Source organism: Quercus suber, unplaced genomic scaffold (genome assembly GCF_002906115.3).
Source record: "Quercus suber isolate HL8 unplaced genomic scaffold, Cork oak 2.0 scaffold_105, whole genome shotgun sequence".
Classification (NCBI taxonomy): Eukaryota; Viridiplantae; Streptophyta; class Magnoliopsida; order Fagales; family Fagaceae; genus Quercus; species Quercus suber.
This window is the reverse complement of record NW_027069570.1, coordinates 520,842-544,892: the sequence shown is the minus strand read 5'-3', so window position 1 is coordinate 544,892 and position 24,051 is coordinate 520,842. Positions and strand designations below refer to the sequence as shown.

The 24,051-nt window shown below is 34.1% G+C and overlaps 1 protein-coding gene across 2 annotated transcripts; it reads right to left on the bottom strand.

Moving 5' to 3' along the window:
• Window positions 1-2,853: 2,853 nt before the first annotated feature.
• Window positions 2,854-21,146, bottom strand: LOC111997126 (protein ROOT HAIR DEFECTIVE 3 homolog 2). Of its 2 annotated transcripts, XM_024029182.2 has the most exons (22): window positions 20,787-21,138; window positions 20,613-20,679; window positions 20,213-20,315; window positions 19,766-19,836; window positions 19,419-19,482; window positions 19,276-19,341; window positions 19,112-19,159; window positions 18,967-19,029; window positions 18,813-18,869; window positions 18,310-18,468; window positions 18,091-18,159; window positions 17,909-18,000; window positions 16,838-16,916; window positions 15,589-15,754; window positions 13,287-13,411; window positions 12,145-12,407; window positions 11,959-12,055; window positions 11,700-11,870; window positions 11,521-11,625; window positions 4,601-4,695; window positions 4,386-4,482; window positions 2,854-3,420 (listed from the first exon to the last, which is right to left on the bottom strand). In XM_024029182.2, exons 1-22 carry the CDS (start codon window positions 20,932-20,934, stop codon window positions 3,130-3,132), a joined length of 2,496 nt encoding a protein of 831 aa, XP_023884950.2. In that variant the 5' UTR covers window positions 20,935-21,138; the 3' UTR covers window positions 2,854-3,129. The 2 variants fall into 2 exon arrangements, with proteins under 2 accessions (XP_023884950.2, XP_065631198.1); XM_065775126.1 differs by lacking the exons at window positions 2,854-3,420; window positions 4,386-4,482 and having other exon boundaries at window positions 4,665-4,764; window positions 20,787-21,146.
• Window positions 21,147-24,051: the final 2,905 nt, after the last annotated feature.

Sequence of the window (24,051 nt, the reverse complement as noted above, 5' to 3'; positions counted from 1 at the left end):
CACCTTTGAACCTTTAAAATGACCAAAACACCCATTGAAAACATTCAAAATTATTGAAATACATCTGAACTTCCAAAATGATAGAGAAATTCCCCGAAACTCAAAATTACCACACAAAAAAAAAAAAATCAAAAGTGAATGAAATACCCTTAAAAGATCCAAAATTACTAAAGTGCCTCTAAACCACTAAAGTGGCATATCCTTCATCAAATCTTAAAAATGACTAAAATACTCCTTGAAAACTCTAAAATAATCGAAATAGTCTCACCTCTAATAGTAGAACTTTATAACATTACTCTTTGACAACTAGTCATTAAAGACCAAGATTTAGGTTAAAAACATGAAAAAAAAAATTGAATGAATCGTGTGACTTATTCTCCAAATCAAACATGCCTTGACTATATGGTTGCCATGTCACAATTCTTTAAAATTACTTGCAAAACTACTTTCCGCTCTGCCCAATTTCAAAATCCATGGGTTGGACTGTAGACATTGGTTGATTGTCCGAGGGCTAGGTAATGTTGGAAGAACAAAGTTTAGTAGAACTTTATAACATTACTCTTTGACAACTAGTCATTAAAGACCAAGATTTAGGTTAAAAACATGAAGAAGAAAAAAAATTGAATGAATCGTGTGACTTATTCTCCAAATCAAACATGCCTTGACCTATATGGTTGCCATGTCACAATTCTTTAAAATTACTTGCAAAACTGCTTTCTGCTCTGCCCAATTTCAAAATCCATGGGTTGGACTGTAGACATTGGTTGATTGTCTGAGGGCTAGGTAATGTTGGAAGAACAAAATTTGCCAACAGCTATGTCATTAATCAACTGTTTAAATTTCTAGTTTTTGTAGTTTTAAATAATTCATAAAAAATAAATTTTATGAATCAAATAGTAAACAATATCTAATTTGAATGAAGTTTAACATACATGATAAGAACATAAAGAACATACAGTCCAACAATTAAATTTTCAAAGAAAACATGTTAGTTTTTTAGTAGGAGTTTGTAGGCAAACTTTGTCCTTACTGGAAAAGCTCAAATCCTAGTTTAACTATTTTGATTTTGAGCTACGGAAGTTCAATAACTCAAAGTGCATTGAATTTTTTGTTGACAAATTTACAAGACCTTTTTCTTTTGTGTTGTAGTGGACTCAAGTGAAGTGCCATATAAAAGTGTGAATTTTTGGAAGAAAAATAGGATAATTTTAGAGGCGCACCCAATCGCACCCCAAATTTCACAACTTACTGACTTGTGTGACTATCCCAATTTCGCAACTTACTAACTTGTGTGACTGTGAGTAGTGAACATTTTTTGCACATATGGACCCATCGCTTTTCATCAACTAGTCATAATAGCAAAATTCAACAATTTGTAAAATTGGGTGCTGGAATGGTTATATCCATAGCATTGTTGGTAGTATAATTGAAGGAAGTTTGAGCTGTTTGTTGGGGTGGGTTGGACCCTAGTGCCCAATTGTGTTTGTGGCCCTATACAGCTGCTTTGTTTGTTGATTTATTGGGCTTAAAAAACCATATGTTGTGTGGTGTAGCATTTTGATCTCTCCGGCCTTGTAAACCTATTTCCGCGTATTGCCGTCCATTTATTGACTTGAGCTTAGACATGGTCGAGCAATATGCCTAGAGTCAATAATTTTTTTCATAACATTTTCCTAACTTTTGAGATAGCGAGTTGTAACTTGTAAAAGATAGACAATAAAATGATGTTAGTGGTAAATCCATATAGGAATTTGTAACATAGTATCCACTAACAACTCTGACCACAATTTATGGCGTCCAACCAATGTCATGGACACTCCCTAACGTTCAGTGTACCGTGTACTATTTGTAACGTAGTATCGGTTCTTTTCTCCTCTTTTATGCCGTTCCACCTGTTATTTTTCTGCTTAAAAGCAGCTCGATTTGGGTACTCTTTAGGAACTAAGTAGGCAGAATTTGTAAATTTTAAAGCTAACAATTGTTAGACAAAGTATACAGTTGACAAATAAACCAAACAGCACCCATTGCAGCTTGACAGTTGACCTACTTTCTACTGCAGTCTGCAGTTTGGGTTAAAGGTTCAAATTTTTCTGTCCACAAATGTTAGCATTCCTAGTGCATATATTGTACACTCTAGTTGGTTGGAAGGAGAAGGGAGGGAAGGTTAGGGGAAGGAAGAAAGAACCATTTCATACTTAAGACGTGAAGGTGAAAGGACAAGACAACATGTTTCTTTCTTCCGTCCACTCCAAATCTTTCCATCTTTTCTTTCCATCCAAATTTAACTAAGTCTCACTCAAGATTTGTTTGAACCATAGACTGTAAGTGGTTAAAATGATTGTAACTTGAATAGTGTGACATCAAACTTAAAGCTACCGCATTGGACTTTGCATGGATTCTCTCGCAGGTCAAAAGACAAATCAAGCTAAAGGACTTTGCATTTAGTTCAGTTCAGGCAAGAATGATTTTGTATGAGTTGTAAGTTCTCTCTTTAAATAGAAATAATTTTTTTTATAAAAAAAAATAATAATAATAATAACATGTTATTCACTGACCCTGTAGCTAATAGTTGAGATTCTTGAAATCCCCTCCAAAATATTGCTTGCTCCTCTTTGCAAGTACCCAAACCTTCTGCAGTCATTGGAGCTTGTCATTACATTGGGCTAAGGTTACTCGCGCAGCCAGGATTCAGAAACAGAGTCGTTTCCATTGCTGTGAACTGATTTAGTAATACTTCCCCTCTTAACTGGAGAAAGGAAACAAAGGACCAACAATCACCACTGTTCATCCTTTCCATACTTGCTTCTGTATTGTAAAAATTTGCAAACACTTCAAGACAAGATGCACAACTCGTAAAATGCCATTTCAGCATCATAAAATAACCACATTATATATATATATATATATACAAAATATTTGTATGTTATACAGCATTAACAATCTTCACTTTATTTTGTAAAACTAACCCCCCACCCCCCAACACTACCTTCTTTCCCTCTTCATCTTCCTCCTTTCTTTTATCTCAATAAAGAAAAGGAGGGAAAATTTTTGAGTAAAAGTGAAAAGCATTGCATGAGGGAGCAGCTATCCTAATCTGATACACGTTATACATGTAAGAGCAATTTTGCATCAAGAAAGTTCTTCTTGAATGTTTGTAGTACGCCTGTGTATCAAGTTTGGGCTTGAGTAATCAACACCACTATCAGAAAATGAAATATCAGATGATACAGATGACTCAGGAATCAAGTTTGAAACAGGATTTGGCTGAGGGGTTTGATTCCTGAAACACTGAGAAGCCGAAGAATATGGTGGTCTTGGTGCTTCAGGTGTTGGATGCCCTTGAGCTTCTTCAGCAAGTCGTCTTAGAAGGTTCATGACAGTGGGAAGAAACCTTGATGAAATTGATAGTAGTCCAGCCAGCTGATAAGAAAACACATACAATATTCAGCATCTGTTCAGAAAAGGACACGCTCAGATTTAAGCAGCCTCTCCTACAACATCATTCCTCAAGGGGCTTGTTATGTTTCTAAACTTTGTTTATCTAAAAATGATACTAAAGTTACAACCAACTAGATATCAAACCATGCAATGTCAAAATTTTGTATGATATGATATAAGTTGGATTTGGCTAAAGTATATGTTTGGTTCCTAAAAAATTAGCCAAATTTCAATTTCATGCCTAGATAATATTTTGTGTCAAGCTAGTCCTAATAATTTTTCAAATGGGTCCATTTAGTCTGATGAGACTATAGTGGTACCCTTTTATTATGACATGGTGCATACCAAAATAAAAATGTTGCCTACTCAGCCAACTCTCAAAAACAATCAGTGGTGAATTGTGCTGTGCATTACATGCATGTGCAGCAAAATGGGAAGGAAAATGAGGGGGGAAACTTTTCCCCACAAATATTTGGGAGTTGGCTTTCTAAGAAAGATGTGTATTTTGTTATGTATCAAGTAAAAAAAAAACACTAAAATAGTGCACATCAGCTTTTCTGGTCACAACTGTGTTAAGAGACGAAATTGATTCATTTAATAAAAAAGTGGGGGAAAACATAAAGAGTAACTTGAAATATTTCTGATAGACAAAATTAAAATTGAATTAAAATTTTAGAGACTAAGCATATAATTTAGCCATTAATGTTTAATTGATAACAAGGGATATATTACCAGAATAATTCATACAGATACATTGGAACTGTATGGATGTTAGAAGTGGTACCATTTAAAAACTCATGGACCAAATAGCAGTTGCTTATAAAAAAATTCATCTGTAACAGGTCTTATTTCATAAACATTAAGAAGTTAGGTTTTATTTTGTTAAACCTAAAGATTCATTTATTTTAAATAAAGGGAAAAGTGATTAATTTTCCTTGTATACTCACAGTGCTATTTTGAAACTCTCTAGGTATGTCCATCTGCACCCACAAGGCTTTTGATAGTAAAAGGAAGACAAATAAAACCATGAGATAGAGCGGATTCCTGTTTCATTTGAGAAAACGTGTCAATGAACACAAGAAGACTAAAGAGCCAAATGCTAAGAACATCAGACTTAAAATTAATTATACAGGGATTATGAGACTGCATTAGCTAAAATTACCTTAAAAGGAGCATAAATTCATTAAAACCAAGGACAATCATTGCCAATATCGCCCATGGAGGAGGTAACCAATTATTACTTTTCCTATGAGCCTCCTAGAAAAAAAGGATCATACATGAGTGTGCTGGATAGGTGCCAAGATAAAGTGAAAAGATCATGAGCAACTGCAGAGATAAGAAACAAATGAATGGGGGAATTTTCACATTATAAGACCAAAAACTAAAACACTATCAATTCCCAATACAAATTCATTTTTTCATAAAGACCAAACTGCATTCAACAAATCACTTGTGAATAGCAAACTGTTGCAGAGGAGAAGCTAAATCTAAAATAAAGTGAGATATTGACAAACAAGGCAACATATTGAACAAGTTAAACAAATAATTCCTTGTTTTAGTTGTGTACTTAATTCTTATGACTAAAGCGCTTTTCCCAATATGCATTGGGTCCCCAGAAAACACAATGTCAGTAAACTCAGATTCCACCACAGGAAAACCCTGCCTATGAGCACATTAACAGTGTAGATCTTAGAAGCAGGCATTTTCAATATTGTTAATCACATGAACAGGGGCACCAAACAATTTGTACAAGAAAAATCATCCAATTGGGAAATAAAATTGACTCAAATATAGATGAAGGAATAATTAAAAGCATAGTTTAAAAATAACTGCACAACTACAATGACCTTCTTTTTTTTTTTTTTGTGCTTACAAGTGGGAGTCGGGGATTGAAAAGGGTAATGCCACTGAGCCACAAAGCTCTTGGCATTAAGTTAACATAAGCAGCTTCAAAGATCAAGTTCCCTAGTAGTGAACAATCACGAGGTGACATACAGCACAGTCAAATAGGAAACCTCTCCAAGAGAAACAATGCTGACATTAATTTGGCAATCTGCCCGCTTCCTCTACTTTTCCCTCAATTTACAAGTTATTTTTTATTCTTTAACATAACACTAGCTCACAACCTCTAAACCTCACACCACCTAGATTTACGAGGGGGGAAAAAAGCTGGTATCTTACTTTTAACTCAAGGGTCTTGTAAAGATAATTTTCCAACCATTAAGGTAGTATTCAAGGTCCTAAAAAGCTTCTCAAAATCATCTCCTCTACCCCTTTTTGATATTTTAACAGAAAAAAAATGCCCTGATTTAAAAGGAGCCCAATCCTCAATATTCCCAGGTTGGAATTGGGGCATCCTATGCGCTGCCACTAGTAGCGTCTTCTGTTAATCAAGCTCCACCCAATTCTCAATATTCCCAGGTTAGGTAGTTGGGGCATCTGAAGCACCACCAATAGCAGTAGCTTTCTGCTAAGCAGTTTCCCAGAAAATGTATCCTAGACTCAAAACTATCCTCAGTTCAATAAAGTATAAGAAATCAATTCAACACAAATACGTCTGGTGCAGGAGCATCTAAGTCCACAGTAAAGAAGGCCCATTAGACCATTTCGTCTAGCCCGTAGCTATTACAAGAATAGTTATGTCTCCATGTTATGTTTTCTTTAACATCTCTTTTAGTATTTTAGTGGTCACGTGGCTAGCATATGCCTTTAAATAAAATGGAGGGTTAGGATTTTTTTGTTATAAAGAAGAGTAAGGGCTAGGATCCTAAGTTACTAAAAGCTATTATAAATACTCTCTTTTGAGTTATTGTAAGCAGTCTTTTCTTTACATATCAAATTTCATATTTCCCATACTTTGGGCCTAGAAATTGATTTTTTAGTGTTCTAATGTCAAATTTCAATCTCATTTTCTTCTCCTAGCTATAATCTTATTTTACAGCTAGCACTTATTTAAACCCTTTGTAGACATCAATTTGCTTGAAAGGTGGCATCTTTCAACTGGATCATATCAGATCTACACAGGATCTTAAGTTCTCCTTTCCACATAAAATGGGACAAAAACAAAAGAGCCAAGATCTAAGCCACACTATTCAAATCTGAGTTGAAGGTTGTAACTTTAGGCTGTGGTTTAGACATCATGGGGATATAGGAAATCAAGGCTGGTAGACAAAGATGGCTGAGATGAGTTGTATAATTAAAGACTTTGAAAGGCAACCAAGAAACCTTAAACATACAAGAAGGTGGGCTTGAAGATGAGAAACATGATATAGAAGATGAAAGCCCTTTCATGATGCCAAACTCGTAGAATGCCACAGGAGGCAGATTGGAGGATCGGTCGGTGCACTTAGAGGATTATTTAGACTGGGAAGCTAGTTTGGAGGCTTATCTTGAGTAGAAGTTCATGAGTGAAGATAAAATGTGTTGTTTGTGAAGCTTAAAGTGAAGGGTATTGTGCTTCAATGGTGGAAGAGAGTTGGTGAGCAGCATGCTTGAAAAGGCAAGAAAAAAAAAATCAAACACAAGAGCACATGAAAGCAAAGTAGCAATAATAATTTTTGTCAACTAATTATGCAATGGAATTGTGTGAAAGATCCCATACATTGAAACAATGTGGAATGTTTGTGGAATAATGCACTTTGAAGTACAAAATCTGTCTATTTGAGTTGGCATCTTCCAGACTAACGAGAAAATAACATCATGTTAACTTACTGGTTTAAACCAATTCATTAGAGATGAATTAGGAGTGGTTGATTTGTTTAACCTTGAAGATGCTCAACAATATTCCTTAATGGGAGAAAGTCAGGTGTTGCATTATGATATGAGGAGACCCTTTGTTTGTAAGAGTATACAATGCACCACGAAGGGGTTCAACAGTTGTGTAAACTTCAAAGTGTTCCATGTTGCCATGTAGCAAAAATGATTGGTTGACATACTATCATAATAATCCAAACAGAAGAGAAAAATGTTGCTAATATTGAAAGGAGTAAAAAGGGAAATGACATAGTAAGATATGAAGTACAAAGCAATTCCGATCTAGCTGATTCCAATGATGGTTGAGGGTCAAAGGTGCTATGTTTTGCATTTCAAGAAGAGGGACACACCTCATATGCATGTCCACAAGGGCGCATGTGACCTGTGTAAAACTTAAAGAGGAAGAAGAGTTGCTACCAAAGACAAACAATGGTGGTAAATGAGTCGAGTGTGTTTAAGCACACAAGCCTTTTGGAGCCTAGACATTCAAGCCTAATAAAAAGTAAAGCACATATATTTCAAATATAATATATAATAACATCTAATAGAAGGATTCATAACATATACTAGAAGAGAAAATTTAATAAACTCAATTCCGCATAGAGTGTTCTGTTTCTGATAGAGGTTTACTCCTCAAGAACTCAAACTATATACTTAAAAGAGTAGACAGATTCTAGTTTGGAGTGAGAGAGAGATAGAGAAAAAACTTCTAACTCTAAAACATAAACTAAAATTAGAAAAAAAAAAATTATGGAAAAAATTTCAGGATTCTATCCCCAATTCAGTTGGGATTATGGCTTACTAAAGTAGAAATATTTCTAAAGCAAAAGACCACTCCCACCACCACTACTTTATTACTGCCTGATCTTTAGATTAAAATTGATTATCTATGTAATTATCAAAAAAAAAATTGCTTCTCTGTTTGTACTGAGGGCTTCTTCTATTCCAAGTTTGGTGAAGCTGGGACTGAAAGATGGGACTTCATGAACCCATAGCTACCATCACACAAGCTAACAAGCTCCACAAGCAGCATTTTCACCTCATATCCAATAAGGGTAGACCCCCAGTTCTTTGTCCCTTAAGTAGCACATTCCATATTCATAATGATAAGAATTTTGCTCCCTTTAGTTGTGGTCACTTTTCTTGATTGAAATATTAAAAAAAGAGTGTGAGAAGCTATTTAAGCAGTTGTCTCTTAAATTGCACATTTCATATTCATAATGATCCGGTTTTGCTTCCTTAAGTTCTCGACACTTCTCACCATTTATATATTAATAAAAGAGAATAAGAAAGCTATTCAAGCAGTGCTAAGCACTTCTAATGAAGCAAGAAAAACATAGACCTTATGTAGACCTTATTTGAATGTCAATGGCCTTATGGCCAAATGGCATGCCACCAGTGGGGTAATTTCAATCCCCCATCTTACACTCGGAAAAAAAGAGAACGTAGGTATTATCTAATCTAGCCAACAAGATACAACCTTTCAAGCAAATTTACACTTACAGAGGCTTTAAGAAGAAACTCCAGCAATAGAACAAGAATCAGAGATTTTGTGACTAATGTGGATTCGTTCAAAGGCCTTTTATGTTGATTTGATCCACCCAGAATTAGCAACCTTTAAGCACTCAATGATAGGACTTATGATAGGGCTGGAATTTATGATAAATCTACTGTAAAATGAGGCTAATCCATGAAAGCTACAAACATCCCCCATAGATCGTGGTACTGTTCACTCTCCTTGATAGCCCTCTCTTTCTTAAGATCCAATCAAAACCCATTTACTGACACAAGAAACCAAGAAACCCAGCATTGTGATGCAAGAAAGAGCACTTTTTCAAGTTCATAGAGGATTTCGCTTTGTTGATACCTCTAAAACTTGGTTCAAATGATCTTCTCTAGTTTCAAATCTACATCTTATAGCCCAAGAAAGGTTTACCTACCTCAACCATAACATGTATGAAAGTGCTTGATGCATAAGAGTCAAAATGTCATCACTAGCTACTCATTAATCCCATCTAGTGTCTTGAATGTAGTCTTCTGTTTATCGCCACTCAATCTAATATGACAATATCACTCCTCAAGTCTATTTTTGGAGAAAACCTTGATCCAACTAGTGTCAAGCATATATGATAAACAAGGGACTGGAATCCATTACTTGAACGATCCTTTTTAGATATAATCAAGAGCAATGGCAGCACATGGGGGTTTTGCTCTCAAATACCAAACCTTTGGCAGTCAACTCCTAAACTTGCTTCGCATTTCAGCCTACTACATAGGTGGCATTCTGTAAGTTGGCAGATTTGTTATTGCTGCCCTTGGTACTAAATCAAAAGCCTGTTGAATAATTCTCATTGGTGGACAAACAGCTCCTTCAAATTTTATAATAGTTGCCAAATCTCTACAGGATAATCATCAAACTCCAAAAGCTGAACTTCTTTCCCAAATTTGTCCCATATCTTGATTTTCAACTTCAAACTTTTCAGCGGTCAAGATGCCATTAACCTGCTGTCTCAAGACAAAATTATGATATCTTCCGTAAGAGGACAAGCTATATTTGTGTTACCCTTCAGAAGGAGTATGTATTAGCTGTAGTGTGATGGATCATGTCATTGTCATATAATCATGGTCTCCCTAAAATGTTGTGACATGCATCCATAGGAAGACACAACCAACTGCGCTTGCTTGTCTTCTATTTTCGGAGTTAGATTAGTGATGCCAAGGACACCTATTAATTTGCTCACTTTGTTCACTTTGTTGGCAAGGCAAACATGGTCGTGGTCACCTTGCCTTACAATTTGTAGAGACAGGAATAGTTGAGCTTTTGAAGGTGTTGAACTTGCATTAATCTCAATAAAACCTTTATTCTTGAGAATTTTGTATGATTGGATGTCTACCTTCAGATGGGTTCATTCTACTTTTTTTGTAGATTTTATTGATCTTTTAAACTTTCAATTGTAACTCGTGGTCACCTTGCCTTACAATTTGTAGAGACAGGAATAGTTGAGCTTTTGAAGGTGTTGAACTTGCATTAATCTCAATAAAACCTTTATTCTTGAGAATTTTGTATGATTGGATGTCTACCTTCAGATGGGTTCATTCTACTTTTTTTGTAGATTTTATTGATCTTTTAAACTTTCAATTGTAACGTTTAAAAGTAGCTCTAGAATACTACCTATATACCAGAGCTTTCTCCTCATCTTAAAAATAATTACTTTACTTACATATAAAAAAAAAAAATAGTGTTAAATGTAATTTCTCGCTCAATTCCTAGAAAAAGTTCAGAGAAGTTCTAGCACTTCTCTTGGCTTAGTCCATTCCTAAAGCACCTTTATACGTGTGTCTTCATGAATCTAATTTATATATATATATATATCTGTATATATATATATATATATTCTTTCTTTGTCTATTTGCATGCAAACACTAAAGATGATAAAAAAAAATATAAATATAGTTTCTACTCTTTGTGTGTGTGTGTGTGTGTGTGTGTGGTGGTGGTGGTGGTGGTGGCGGTGGCGGTGGTGGGGGGCACATAATGGTTCAATAATTCTACATGCTTTAGATAAACAAAGGTAAATTTTTTACAAGTTGTTTCTATGAACTTACTCGTAATATTTTCAATAGTCCTAAAAATTATAGTATGAGGGTTTTCCTTTCTATTTTGGGTTGTAAAAGATTTGACCAAGTCATATATCATATCCACAAGCATTTTCATACAACCCCACACTTCAAAATTCATAATATTTCATAACATTTTGAAAACGTTTATTTAAAAATGAGAATTCAGCCCCAACATGCCCCTTCAAATTCATGTATATACTATAATTTCTAGTAAATACCAATTAGTAGTTTTTCAGGGATGCAACTCCTCGGATCACTCCTCTGTAGTGTAAATAATCACAATAGCATGGCTTGTTTCACAGAAATCGCAACTCAAAACTCATAACAGAAACTCAGATATTAGATACACAAATCAAAATACATGTTAAGAAACAGTTTTGGATGGTGCATACCCATACTTCGTTAAAATCTAAAGCTTACCAATCAGCACATAAGTTAAGGGACAGAAAATGATAGACAAAGAAACTTTTCAAATTAAAAAGGTTATTCATTTCTATTCAGCAGAACCATACCTAGCACACATTAAAATATAAAGCTTCCAAGTTCCAATTAACTTAATAGTCAATCCATGATAGAAACTTCAGATTAATGAAAAAGGTTATTCATTTCTATTGAAAACCATTAGTAAATATTGCAGGTACTATTAAATAACATAAGAAAAAATGCAGAATAACTTATAAAAGAGAAACAGAATGCATAGAAATTTACCTGTGCTGAAACAGCTTGAGTAACAGTATACTCAGTCTCCGCTATGAATTGTCTCCACAAAGACTTACACTGCACCGGTGTAATCAATGTATCCGTTGGGGAAACCTATATTATAGCTGATCCTTAATGAGAAATTGGTTTGGTAATAAGAACACTATGCTAAAAGACACAACTAGTACCTCCTCCCATGTGCTTGAGGCAAGAGGGTCTGCAGAAGCTTTAATGCTTCTATCTTGAGAAGATGGAACAGCAACAGCACCATCCATGAGAGAGGAAAAAAGTACGTTTTCAATCTTATCTGGATTTTCACTCAAGCGTATGGCAGCCAGAACCGATAAAAGCCTTAGAGACTGCCAGAAAGATTGTAGATGATTTCATTTTAGGAATACACAGGTAGATCTTATTAAACTCCATTCATAAAAGTCCTTTAAAGATTACCGCAGAGCGTGCATCCTTTGTAATAGCTCTAATATCTTCCTTCCCAGTCCAAACCCTAGGCATCGAATCATTGTCCTGCTTGAATACTGTTGAGAACCTGAAATATATTAACCAATGCAGTAAGCAACTAAAATGCCAAAAACGAAAAGAATAAAAAGAAAAATTCCAAATAATTAAGTTTGTTACCTATCCTTCATACAGATCAAAACTTTCCCAGCATCTTCTCTTGCCTTTTTCCTCACCAAGTTTATTGCATAATCCCTTAAATTTTGCACCATCGAATCAACTGTTGTTTGTTTCAACTCAAAACCTGCAATCGTTTTTGAAAAATCTGATACAACAACCTCAGTCTCACGTTTAAGAAGCTTTCTTATAGAAGCCCAGGTGTCCCTCCTACCAGCTTCAAGTAGGGATTCTACAGGTTCATTCAATGCTAGGGTAAGTTGTTTCTGCACACAAAACGGTATTTGCATTTAGCGAATTTTTGGAAACCAATGAATTGACTAAAATGAATTAAAAACGACTTCATTCTATGCAAATCATGTCATCAGAACAAAATTAATTCATATTCAATTCATGTTTTTGGAATGCCAAATAAACTTATTGAATTCAATTGATTTAGAATTCAAGTGAATTGGCCAACAAAGGACCAATTGCTCAAATTTTCCCCGATTTCCAATTAATTACAATTTACTTAAATAATTTCAATCAATTCCGGAAAATATTGCTATCCCAAACATATAAATTGAATAGTAAATTTGAATTGCATTTCATTTCATCACAATAAGTATAAATTCAAGTCAACCTTGAATTGGTTCCAAATGGAGTGTTTGTGATTCGGTGAATAATATATAACAGGCAAGATTTGAAGAACATCCTGGTCCAAAAGCCAGTCATTACTCTTTATCACTCCATTTGTTCCGTTGTAAAATGTTTTCAAATGAAAAATATTTTACTTGTAAAACATGTTTAGTAGAATATTTTTAGGTGTTTGGTATGACATGTAAAATTCTTCAAACACAGACGACCAAAATCAGTGGCTCAGCCTCCAGTACTGGAGGTCCGGTGAACAGTTCTGCCCACCTTATTGCTGGCACCTGCAGCTCCAGCGACCCAGACAACAGATGGGGGGAGAGCCACTGTTTGTTTTTGTAAAATGTTTTACCAAGGTTTTAAGGGTAAAACGTTTTACAACAGATTTTATGGAAAAACATTTTCAGGTTTGACCAAATATTACAATGAAACAAACATGGTAAAATGCTAAAAATATTTTTTGTAAAACATTTTACAGTAAAACAAAAAGAGCATATATTAATCATGGACAATACCTCATAAATGGCAATAATTTCAGACAACTTAGCACTACAGACAGATGATGCATGCGCATCAATATCACGACAAAGTTTGTCCCGGACTTCTGAAGCATCCCAATTAGCCTGTCTTATGGCAGCTTCTGAAAGGAGAACATAAAAGGTCATCAAATGGAGGCAGGACTGACTCTATGATTGACTATTAAAATTCCATACAAGATTTAAATACCAATAATGCAAATCAGTAATTTAAAAGCTGAAATTGGTAGACTACACATAAGATATCCAAAGTAAGATCTTACATCAGAGAAAATTATTTTCCTTCAACACAAGTAAAAAGCAGTACATTTAACAAGGCCCAAACTAATTCACAAGAGACTAAAGTGTTAATAAGACCATGCATATAAGCAAACTAGATATCAAACTTTCAGCTAAATATTCATAAAAGAAGACGCATCAGAAATCAAATCTATATCAAACAACCACATTACAAATGGCCTTGAGTTCCTCTTTCTTTGATATATAAAATTTCACAAAAAGAAAAAAATGAGAACAGTTAATTACACAGGAAGCATACCAAAGACTAAGAGTACCCTAACCATTACAATCTAAAGTTCAAAAGATCAAGAAAGTTCAAAAAAGAAAGTGAAGGGACATTGCCAATGGCTATCTGATGCAGTGAGGAGAACTTAATTTTAAATACCAATAATGCAAATCAGTAATTTAAAAGCTGAAATTGGTAGACTACACATAAGATATCCAAAGTAAGATCTTACATCAGAGAAAATTATTTTCCTTCAACACAAGTAAAAAGCAGTACATTTAACAAGGCCCAAACTAATTCACAAGAGACTAAAGTGTTAATAAGACCATGCATATAAGCAAACTAGATATCAAACTTTCAGCTAAATATTCATAAAAGAAGACGCATCAGAAATCAAATCTATATCAAACAACCACATTACAAATGGCCTTGAGTTCCTCTTTCTTTGATATATAAAATTTCACAAAAAGAAAAAAATGAGAACAGTTAATTACACAGGAAGCATACCAAAGACTAAGAGTACCCTAACCATTACAATCTAAAGTTCAAAAGATCAAGAAAGTTCAAAAAAGAAAGTGAAGGGACATTGCCAATGGCTATCTGATGCAGTGAGGAGAACTTAACTGTAGAAGAAGAATTTTAAGAAGAAATTTCCAGAAATAAAACAAGATTACAGCTGGGAGAAGAAAATAGGATGGAATTTGGAACTGTATAACATTGATCTCTAGGCTCAAAGAGCTCAAGAAATATTCAAATCTGAAATTTTATAGATCAAATAAGAAAAGTCTGCTGGAAATTACTCAAAAGAGGCTATTTATGATAACCTTTTAGAATCCTAATCTTCCTCTTACATATAAAAATTAAATCATTACCATCCTACTTTATTAAAAGTTGCATGTTAGTCACGTGACCTTTTAAATATTAAATACATACAATAACAACAAAGCCTTCATCCCAAAACTATGGTCGGCTATGGATCCTCAACAAACCAATCATGATACTTCACCTAAATTCTTTGTCACCATTCTATCCTATCCAAAATAATACTCTGTCACCCCCTTAAAATATAATAATGGACTAATGAACCTTTTCATTTCCCTTTGGGCTAAAATTCTCCTACATTACTATCATCATCCTTTTTTCTTTTTTCTTTTTTCTTTTTTTGGATAGGTAAGAAAGAATAATTTTATTAAAAGAGACTACATAATGAATAAAGGTCACAAAGTAGCATGAAGAATTACAACAAGAAAGAATTATGTACAAAAAGGCAATGACTCTATAAAAGATGCAATAGAATGACTAGTTGTAAAACCCCAAACGCAAGACACTCATATAAGGAACTAGTGAAAATTGCTAACAATTGTTCAATAATCTCATTAACAAAGACATGAGCGCATTCCAATCATTGCATGTAAACGTAGCACAAAATAAGACCCAGTTTTCTTTTCTTTTTTTTTGGTTAAAAATACTTAAAATAAGACCCAGTTTTCACAAACTACATGAACAGCAATAGTAGTCGATTCAACTTTTCACAATGCTTACACAAACTTCTCAGATGTTGCACATCAAATGTAATGTGATAAACGCATATTAAGAAGCAGCTAGAAAATTCACCAGGAAAAGAAGAATACAACTCCAATTCAATGTAGAATAAACAAAAATAGTAAGCACACCCATCTAATGCTTGACATACAACATGGCCACAGACACAAACAGAATGATGTCCCTGCACAAGTCTGTGTATGCTGTATGGATTAAAACTTCATCTGCTATTACCTCCACATTCATGGTCAAACTCAAGCATACAAGAGTGAGTACAGGTACAAACAGATGCTGCAAACCCTTCTCCTTTATGCAGTGCCTGCTCCAGTCTAGTCTTAAAACTCTCAAGTGCATTATAATGCAGATGTCCCAACATGGTCGTGTAAGCAGGGTGCACAAACTGGAAAATTCATAAGACACCAATAATCAATTGAAGATAAAACATATTATAGAAATGAAAACTAACAATAAGACAAACTTCTCTTTAAGACACAGTTTTAAGAATATAAACTGTGTATTTTATATCAGAATAGGACGTAGGACAAATGGAATGAAACCAAATCAGATTTGGAAGTTTTGGACAGCCAGGATTTTGAGGAATTAGGATAGGGTTTGGTGGGGAAATTGGTGGAAAATAAAAATAATAAATATAGGATTTCTAATGGTGAAAAGGAGTAGGAGTATTGGAGATGAAATAAAGGGGAAGACCTAAGATTTGGGTTGCTGTTCCAGGGCAGTGAAGAGCAACCTGGGAACAGTACTTCGGCACTTCGTGGGTTATTCAGGCTATTGAAAAAGATGGCTGATTTAGGATTTTGAAATTTTGTATTTTAGAATTTTAAAGATGAAAATTCAATGTTTAGTTGCTAGGTTTCAAGTTGCTGGGAATTAAGGATGAAGAAGAATAAAAAATAAACTTCTAGGCATCACACCTAGACTTCCTAAGCATCACACTAAGGATTTCCTCGACATCACATACCAAAGAAGGTTGCATCACACAAATCTCAATCAAAACTTTCTAGTACTAGTAATATTAGGCGTCTCAATTTGACTAATAAACAAAAGACCTAATAATGTAATGAATAATAAAAGACTTAACTTGTACTCCAAGAAAATAAAAAAAATAAAATACTTGGGATCTCCTACAAAATTCTAGAATCAAGTAAATTACCATAGTTGCAAGGGCTACAGAAATGACGGTTTTCCCCTAAGTACAAAATTGACCATAATTTATTGAAAAAAAAAATCCAAATTTAAAATTTTAGTACACATATAACTAGGCCTATAAAACCACATGATTTAACTTCAATTACACTTAACACGTGAGCCCTATAAAAAAAAAAAAAAAAATCTTGAAGAAATGAAAAAAAAATGTAATAACAAATTAATCTTCAAGGGTGCATCAAATAGCCTATAGAATTAGCAAATAATGTAAGCACAACTATGCTAATAACTGAAACAATTGAGAAAAATGAAGCCTTACTTGCAATGCTTTTGACACCAGTTGCTGTCGTTTGGCATTTCTTACACCTTCATCATAGTAGATTGTCTCCATGTCATATCTGTGGGAAAAGAAATTGACAACGCATAAGCAAGATTAGATATGTTAGAAAAAGAACATAGTCCTAGACTATTTATAACATACTAAAAATTGACACAAGACAAAAACAAAAACTATGCAACAATAAAATTGAACAGAAAAAATAGAGGATAGGAAACCTAAGAGTCAACACCAAGCAAGAGAGAATGCTAAAACTAAACTATAATTCTAGTTGACATTGGAAACCCAATTATTAAATTACAGAAATACCTTTTACTCTAGGAAATTAATAAAGTAACCTAATTAAAATATGACTTAAAATTAAAATACAATTGACATCGAAAATCAAAATAAATATTTCTTAGCTTCCTGCATCAAGAATTGTATGTGCGTGTGTGTGTAGAAGCACTTGGGATTGAAACACTGCTTGCTGATTCTAATTGGGGTAAATCAATTATGGTCAATTGGGCAACAGTGGGATGCCTTCCAATTAATAGAATAAAGTAAGAGGTGAATGTCTTCTCAAAAAAAAAAAAAAAGTACAGAGGTGAATGCAGCACTAGATTCAAAGCATGTAGTTCAATCAATGAGTTCTAAATCAAATGGCACTTCTTTCTCTCACATGAATGGGTGGAGAGTGAGGTTTTGGGTTAAAAACTCATTGGGTGCATGCGTAACTTACCAACAACAACCACAACAAAGAGTGACATACCCCTCAACGGTAAGTGTTAACAGTGACTGAGTTCAGACAACATAGGATGTATATGCGAAGTCATGAATTATAGTAACGTTACCTTTCCATCTACCAAAAGTAAGGATTGTGCAATGAATGTAGAAGATCAAAGTTAACTAAAATACAGTGTGCAAACAGAGACTATATAAGAAATATTTTCCCTTGATCAAAAGAGTTAAATGAAACTTTTGTGATATTATGCATTGCAAGTCATTTACTGCTTGGGTATATATGTGTATTTAGAATTTGAACATCAAATACATAAGAAGAATGGAACTTACTCTGAAAAATACATTTCTAAAACTGAGCTGAGCTTTTCCCCAAAACCTAATACTGGACCTGCTTGAACAGCATCCTCCAATTCCAACCAACCCTAAATTAAATTCAATACTGACTGATAAGGAATATTATTTCTTTGTTTGTCAAGAAGGAACTTTGGAATAGAGAATGCACAAATGAGTACCTCATCAGAGATCAAGCGACTTAGTTTCTCATTGGCAATCTCTTCACACCGGACAGTGGCAACCATTATCTGATAAACAAAAAGATAAATGCATATGAAATTACTAGAATTAATTACACTCACACGCACACGCACATGCACACATGCACGTAGAGAGAGAGAGAGAGAGAGAGAGAGAAGAAGAAGAAGAAGAAGAAGAAGAAGAACAAAATACATAACCTTGTGAGCAGGGAGATCCAGATCTTTGTTCTCTTTTATAACTTTCCAAATCTGTTGTGCACTGAATGAAAATCCTGAAGCAGGAACAACACCACTTCTATCACCAGCAAGCCCTCCGGGAGAAATAGAATGGAAAAATCGCTGCCTCAGTTGAGCAACCTGCATAAGATGGCACACAAAGCTGTAAGCCTATAATACCACGCTAAACTCAAGAAAAATGGAAATTTTCCAAGGCCTGATCATATGACACCTGGATGTCTAGAATCTTAAGTTCCAATTATTGAGAAAAAAAAATTTTTTTTTTTTTTAAATAAGATAACTTGTTATAAAAATCCAGCAAAGCATGATTGAAATACAAGAGAAGCATACAAGTAGCTAATCCAAAAAAGAAAAATTAAAGTTTACATGATAAAGAATCCGAAATTTCCAGAAACGATTGGAGCAACAGTAGAAGGGCCTTCAAGAGAAGATTTTATAAAAAAATAATAATTTAAATGGAGTACCTCCTCTTTGAAATTCTCCTCCTTCTCTTCATAACTGGATAAAGCAGTGATCTCAACCTTCATGTCAGAAAATAAATCAGAGACACAAGTTAAGATTAATTACCAAGAAAACATAAAATGCACAACAACTGATCAGAGAGAGGGTGTATGTTACATTAAAAAAATCACTTAGAGGAGTATTCTCATGAGCCTGGGGCTTAGGAACTTCAACCCATATCTGCAGAACATATAACCATTGAGATGCTAAAGAAATTAAGAGAGTAAAAGACAAAAATCTGTATATAAGAATAAAAGACAACCTTCTGAATATCTTCCCTTAAAACAGGTTCCAGAAGTTCAAGTGGGGTCTACATGGACAGCCACAAAGAGGACAAAGATTTAATAAGGAAAAATGGCAAATTTCAAGAAAAGAGGACTAAGTATTGAGAAACACATTGCCTAAATAAATCAATCTAGAGCAGACCTTTGTTTTATCACGTATAACAAACATCAGTGTTGTTTTACGGGGGCTGAACAATCGCATCATGACCTACATACCACACAGTACCCATAAGATCACATACTGACCAACAACTGTTGATTGGAAACAACATGGCTACACAATACCTGAAAAACTGTTTTTAGAAGTGGTCTATTAGCAGCATGCTCTCGACCAATATCATGGCACCACCTGCATATAATATCTAATCTCTGGTTGGAATCTAAAATGATTCTTCGTTACTTGCATACATTAATCAATTAGCATACTAAATGTTGCATGTATATGTGTACAAAATATTGTTAACTTCATATTTTCATCAAAATCTAAGAAACACCAGACCAAAGGCTCATTAATTGAACAGCCTCTCCAAAAAGCACAGTTCTTTCTAAAGACTTAAATATTTTAAACATAATATATACATATATATAATCAGTAATAATAACAAGGATCCTAAAAAAGAAAAACTACTTACAAGTTTATCAGTACAATGTCAGAAATTGCCAAAGCAAATAGTGCACTTTGTTTCTCAAATGTAGTATCATCCTGAAGTGAGAAATAGGGACACAGTGAGTATAAGCGAAATTCCAACAGAGGTTTTAAGTTTGATAAAAGTTTCAAGTGAAAGTTACTCATCAAAAAAAATATATTCATATGTATCCTGTTGTTCACACAAACACCATTTATAAAACTAAGAAGTGAGAATGGGCCTCAGAATTTAAAAAATGCTCAGACACCTCTACCATTATTAAAAGTGAAGTGCAAAGAGACTTCAATGCTAAAGAAACGCTTGAAGAGAAATACATTACACCACAATCCATATACCCTTGAGTGTTGACATCTACTAATACTGCTCTATTAGCAACAAAAGCATAACCAGCAACCCTTTTTTATATTAAAATATATATAAAAGAGTGAATACCTGGCCTCTTTCCCTGCCATCAGTACCCTCCAAATCCATGGCAATAGTGAAAGGTTGAATGCCAACACATTTAGCTATCCAAATTCCTTTAGTTGTTTGAATCCTATAATAACACAATCAATATCAAAAATAAGGATTTTGTTATAACAACAAGGGGTGCCTTTATGCACTCCATAAGGAAGTTTAAAGTGGGCCCCACCAATATTGGAAAATAGCAAAACTACGAAAACAAATACCCTTTAAACTAAAAGTGACTTGACTCAAATCCCAATAAAAAACCAACAAATTAAATGCTCTAGGCACCCATTAATCAGAGCCTGATAATAATATTGGATTAGGAGGTGAACAAATAAATAAATAAGAGGGCACAATAAGAAGAAGAAGGAGAAGAAGAAACAACCTTCCCTTGTAAGCATCCATCTCCCTGAAATTTGTATGGAAAAGATGATTCAATAAGGTGCTCTTCCCTGCTCAGATGAAATAATTAAATAAAAAACTCATTAAGAATATAATAATTGTATTGGAAAAAATTAAGAAAGAAATGCAACAACAAGAAGAAGGTTAATATGAATACCGCTACTTTGAGGACCCATGATGGCTACAATGGCATAGGAAAGGCCACAGTCGATGAGTTTCACTTTCTTCATGAAATTGTCAAGACCTTCCACATTGAAATTCCCATTACCGTCAATCAATTGCGTGACACAGCAATCTTCCTCCATTCTTCTCTCCACTCAAAAAAATAATAATAATCCACACCAAAAACTAAGTCTTATAAGCCTTTTTTTTCTTATTCTTTTCTTCACTAAACCAAAAAAAAAAAAAGTATCAGGGTTTCAAAAAGCTAACTTGGGAACTTGGGTTTCGGATTTCTCTGTCTACACTCTTCTAGAGTATTTTCCTCTTAAGGTTGCTTCCTTATTTATAGTTTGGTTTAATTCCAAAGTTGATGAGTATATGCGTGTGTGTGTGTGTCTATGTCTATAACTGTCTATGTATGTCACGACAGCAAGTTGAAACGATACGATGTTCACGCAGACTTCTTCACTTGTTTTTTTATTATTACTACCCAATTTTGTTTGACTTCTTCACTTGTTTTTTAATTATTACTACCCAATTTTGTTTCTTCTTGACTCTCTCTCATCATTAACAACAAACAATTCATGCTTCTGTCTGTTGTGTATTCCATACTTATCCACTTATCGCAAAGGGAATTTTAGTTCAACCATCAAACGGATGAACGTAGAAATACCCAATTTTACAAGAAATTATACACTTCTATTTTATTTGCCCACTATTACACTAAAAAACTCTAATTTGTTTCAAATTATTAAGTTATGATAAAAAAAATATTAATTCAAATTTTAAACTTATGAGATCATGAGAATCTTTTAATAAAACAATAGACAAATAACGTGATCTATCATAAAAATCGTATAATTTCTCAAATTTGAGAGTAAAAGTGTGAAAAACAACCAATCTATTTTTAAAAAAATAATGCTAAAATCACAACTTTTAACACAAGTTTGCCGCAATTTAGTGAATTGTGAGTGGGAAAATAAAATTTGTGGTTCCTTTACCACCACACACAACTCCGTTGTGTGGTCCTAGCATTTTTGTTTTAGAAAAGGAAAAACATGGTTATATATACTATATACATTAATACACGTTCTTACCCACAAGTCTACAACAAATGACATGATTGCTAATTTGGGTTTCAATTCATTTTTTGTGTAAACAAGAGAGTGTATTAGCAAGTGTGTAATAGACTCAACCGTGGAGAGGCACTAATGGATGAGATTAATAAAGCTATTACTGAAACCGAAAGCTTTTAAGACTACTAACAAAAAATTTCATTCCATTCTGTTGTAGGCCTTTTGGAAATTAAGCTTGATTCCAAGGAAACCCTTCTTCTTCACTGTATATTTGAAGCTTTGAACAATTTCATGGGCCAAGACCACATTTTCATTAATCCATCTATTAGGCACAAAGGCCACTTGAGCCGGATCCACCATTTTATTTAGAAGAGGTCTTAGTTTATTCACTATAATCTTGGATATCACCTTATAGGTGTAACTCTTGTTAGACATAAACATAAACTTTTTAACATCTTAGATGTGTAGGTAGATATTCGAAAAATCATCATTGCTTGAATCTCAAAAGTCAAATATCTCCTAATCATATTTCAAGTTAATAGTTGCCTAATGAAATTGATGGCTCGCTCATAGACCTTCCCTTTAGCACCTCAAACTCACATCCTCTCTCATATAATTTTGACCACAATGGTTTTTAAGTGACGTTTGTGTAATTTTGCTTTGCAGTTACTTGACTAGGCTTACCTATCATAACATGTCCAACACTCCAAAAACTGAGTTAATTGAAATGTTAGCAAACTCCTGCTTTTTTCATGTCACCCTATAATAGTCTATGTGTATATGTCGGTGCGACTCAATTGGAGTTGCATACAATGCACATGTAAAAGGAGATTGTAACTCATCTTTGACACATCTCTTTGATTATAAACTCTTGGTACTCATGGTTGACGCCTTTGCCATCCAATATCAATTTGGACATATAGATTTATACATTGAAATATAAACTCTATAAACATCTTTAAAAGATTATTTTAGTTTTAATTTTGAACTCATTTTTCCAAAAGAGAAGTCTAGAAAAACGATTTTTGAACTTGACCTTTGCAAAGACGATTTCAGAATACTCGCCTTTTGGAAAGACAATTCTAACATAGACTTGTTATCTAGCATTGTCAGGTATGTTATGTGTTGTGTATACCTGAATTTGTCCGTTCAAGAGGGAATTATGAAAAGGCTCCCAAAATATTCAAAGTGATCCTACTTTGAAAATTAATTATTAAAAAAAAGTACTATTAACCAAAATCCCCTTATTCATTTTTTGATAAGTTAAAATCCCCTTATTCATCTTGTCTTGAATATTAAAAAAGGAGGAATCAACATTGCCTATAGAAGTCCTTAAACAACAAATATGGAAGTCAACATATAATGGGGGAAGCGACATCCCCAACACTCCCCACCCTAAAATATAAAGTAATAGGAAGGGGAAATCAAGCTGGAATGCACAATGGCTAAAAATCATAAAGTAGCAACTATTTATACATGATGTGTGTTTTGCTCATCTAAATTCTAGGCAATATCCATTGACTGACAAGAATGGCAGAAACTCCCATTAAACAACAGACTCACCAACTGTTTATACGCAACTCTTAAGTGAATCTCCAGCGCCTTGGAAGAATAAGTAAGAGAGTGCAAAGTCAGCCATAAAGATACCAACAAGTGAGATAACCACAGCTGAAGTAGTAGACTCCCCAACACCTTTAGCACCTCCCAAAGTAGTAACCCCCCATGCACAGCTCACAACAGATATTATTGCACCAAACACTTGCGACTTTATCATCGCACTAATTATGTTTTTTAAAAAAATAATGCTAAAATCACAACTTTTAACACAAGTTTGCCGCAATTTAGTGAATTGTGAGTGGGAAAATAAAATTTGTGGTTCCTTTACCACCACACACAACTCCGTTGTGTGGTCCTAGCATTTTTGTTTTAGAAAAGGAAAAACATGGTTATATATACTATATACATTAATACACGTTCTTACCCACAAGTCTACAACAAATGACATGATTGCTAATTTGGGTTTCAATTCATTTTTTGTGTAAACAAGAGAGTGTATTAGCAAGTGTGTAATAGACTCAACCGTGGAGAGGCACTAATGGATGAGATTAATAAAGCTATTACTGAAACCGAAAGCTTTTAAGACTACTAACAAAAAATTTCATTCCATTCTGTCGTAGGCCTTTT

Bases quoted from the DNA above. Each gene is read 5' to 3' on its own strand.
- LOC111997126 (XM_024029182.2), bottom strand. From the start codon at position 20,934: ATGGAGGAAGATTGCTGTGTCACGCAATTGATTGACGGTAATGGGAAT. The intron at 18,469-18,812 runs GTACTCCATTTA...CATCTTATGCAG, and splicing joins AGGAGAATTTCAAAGAGGAG to GTTGCTCAACTGAGGCAGCG. The intron at 12,408-13,286 runs GTATTGTCCATG...TTTTGTGTGCAG, and splicing joins AAATTATTGCCATTTATGAG to AAACAACTTACCCTAGCATT.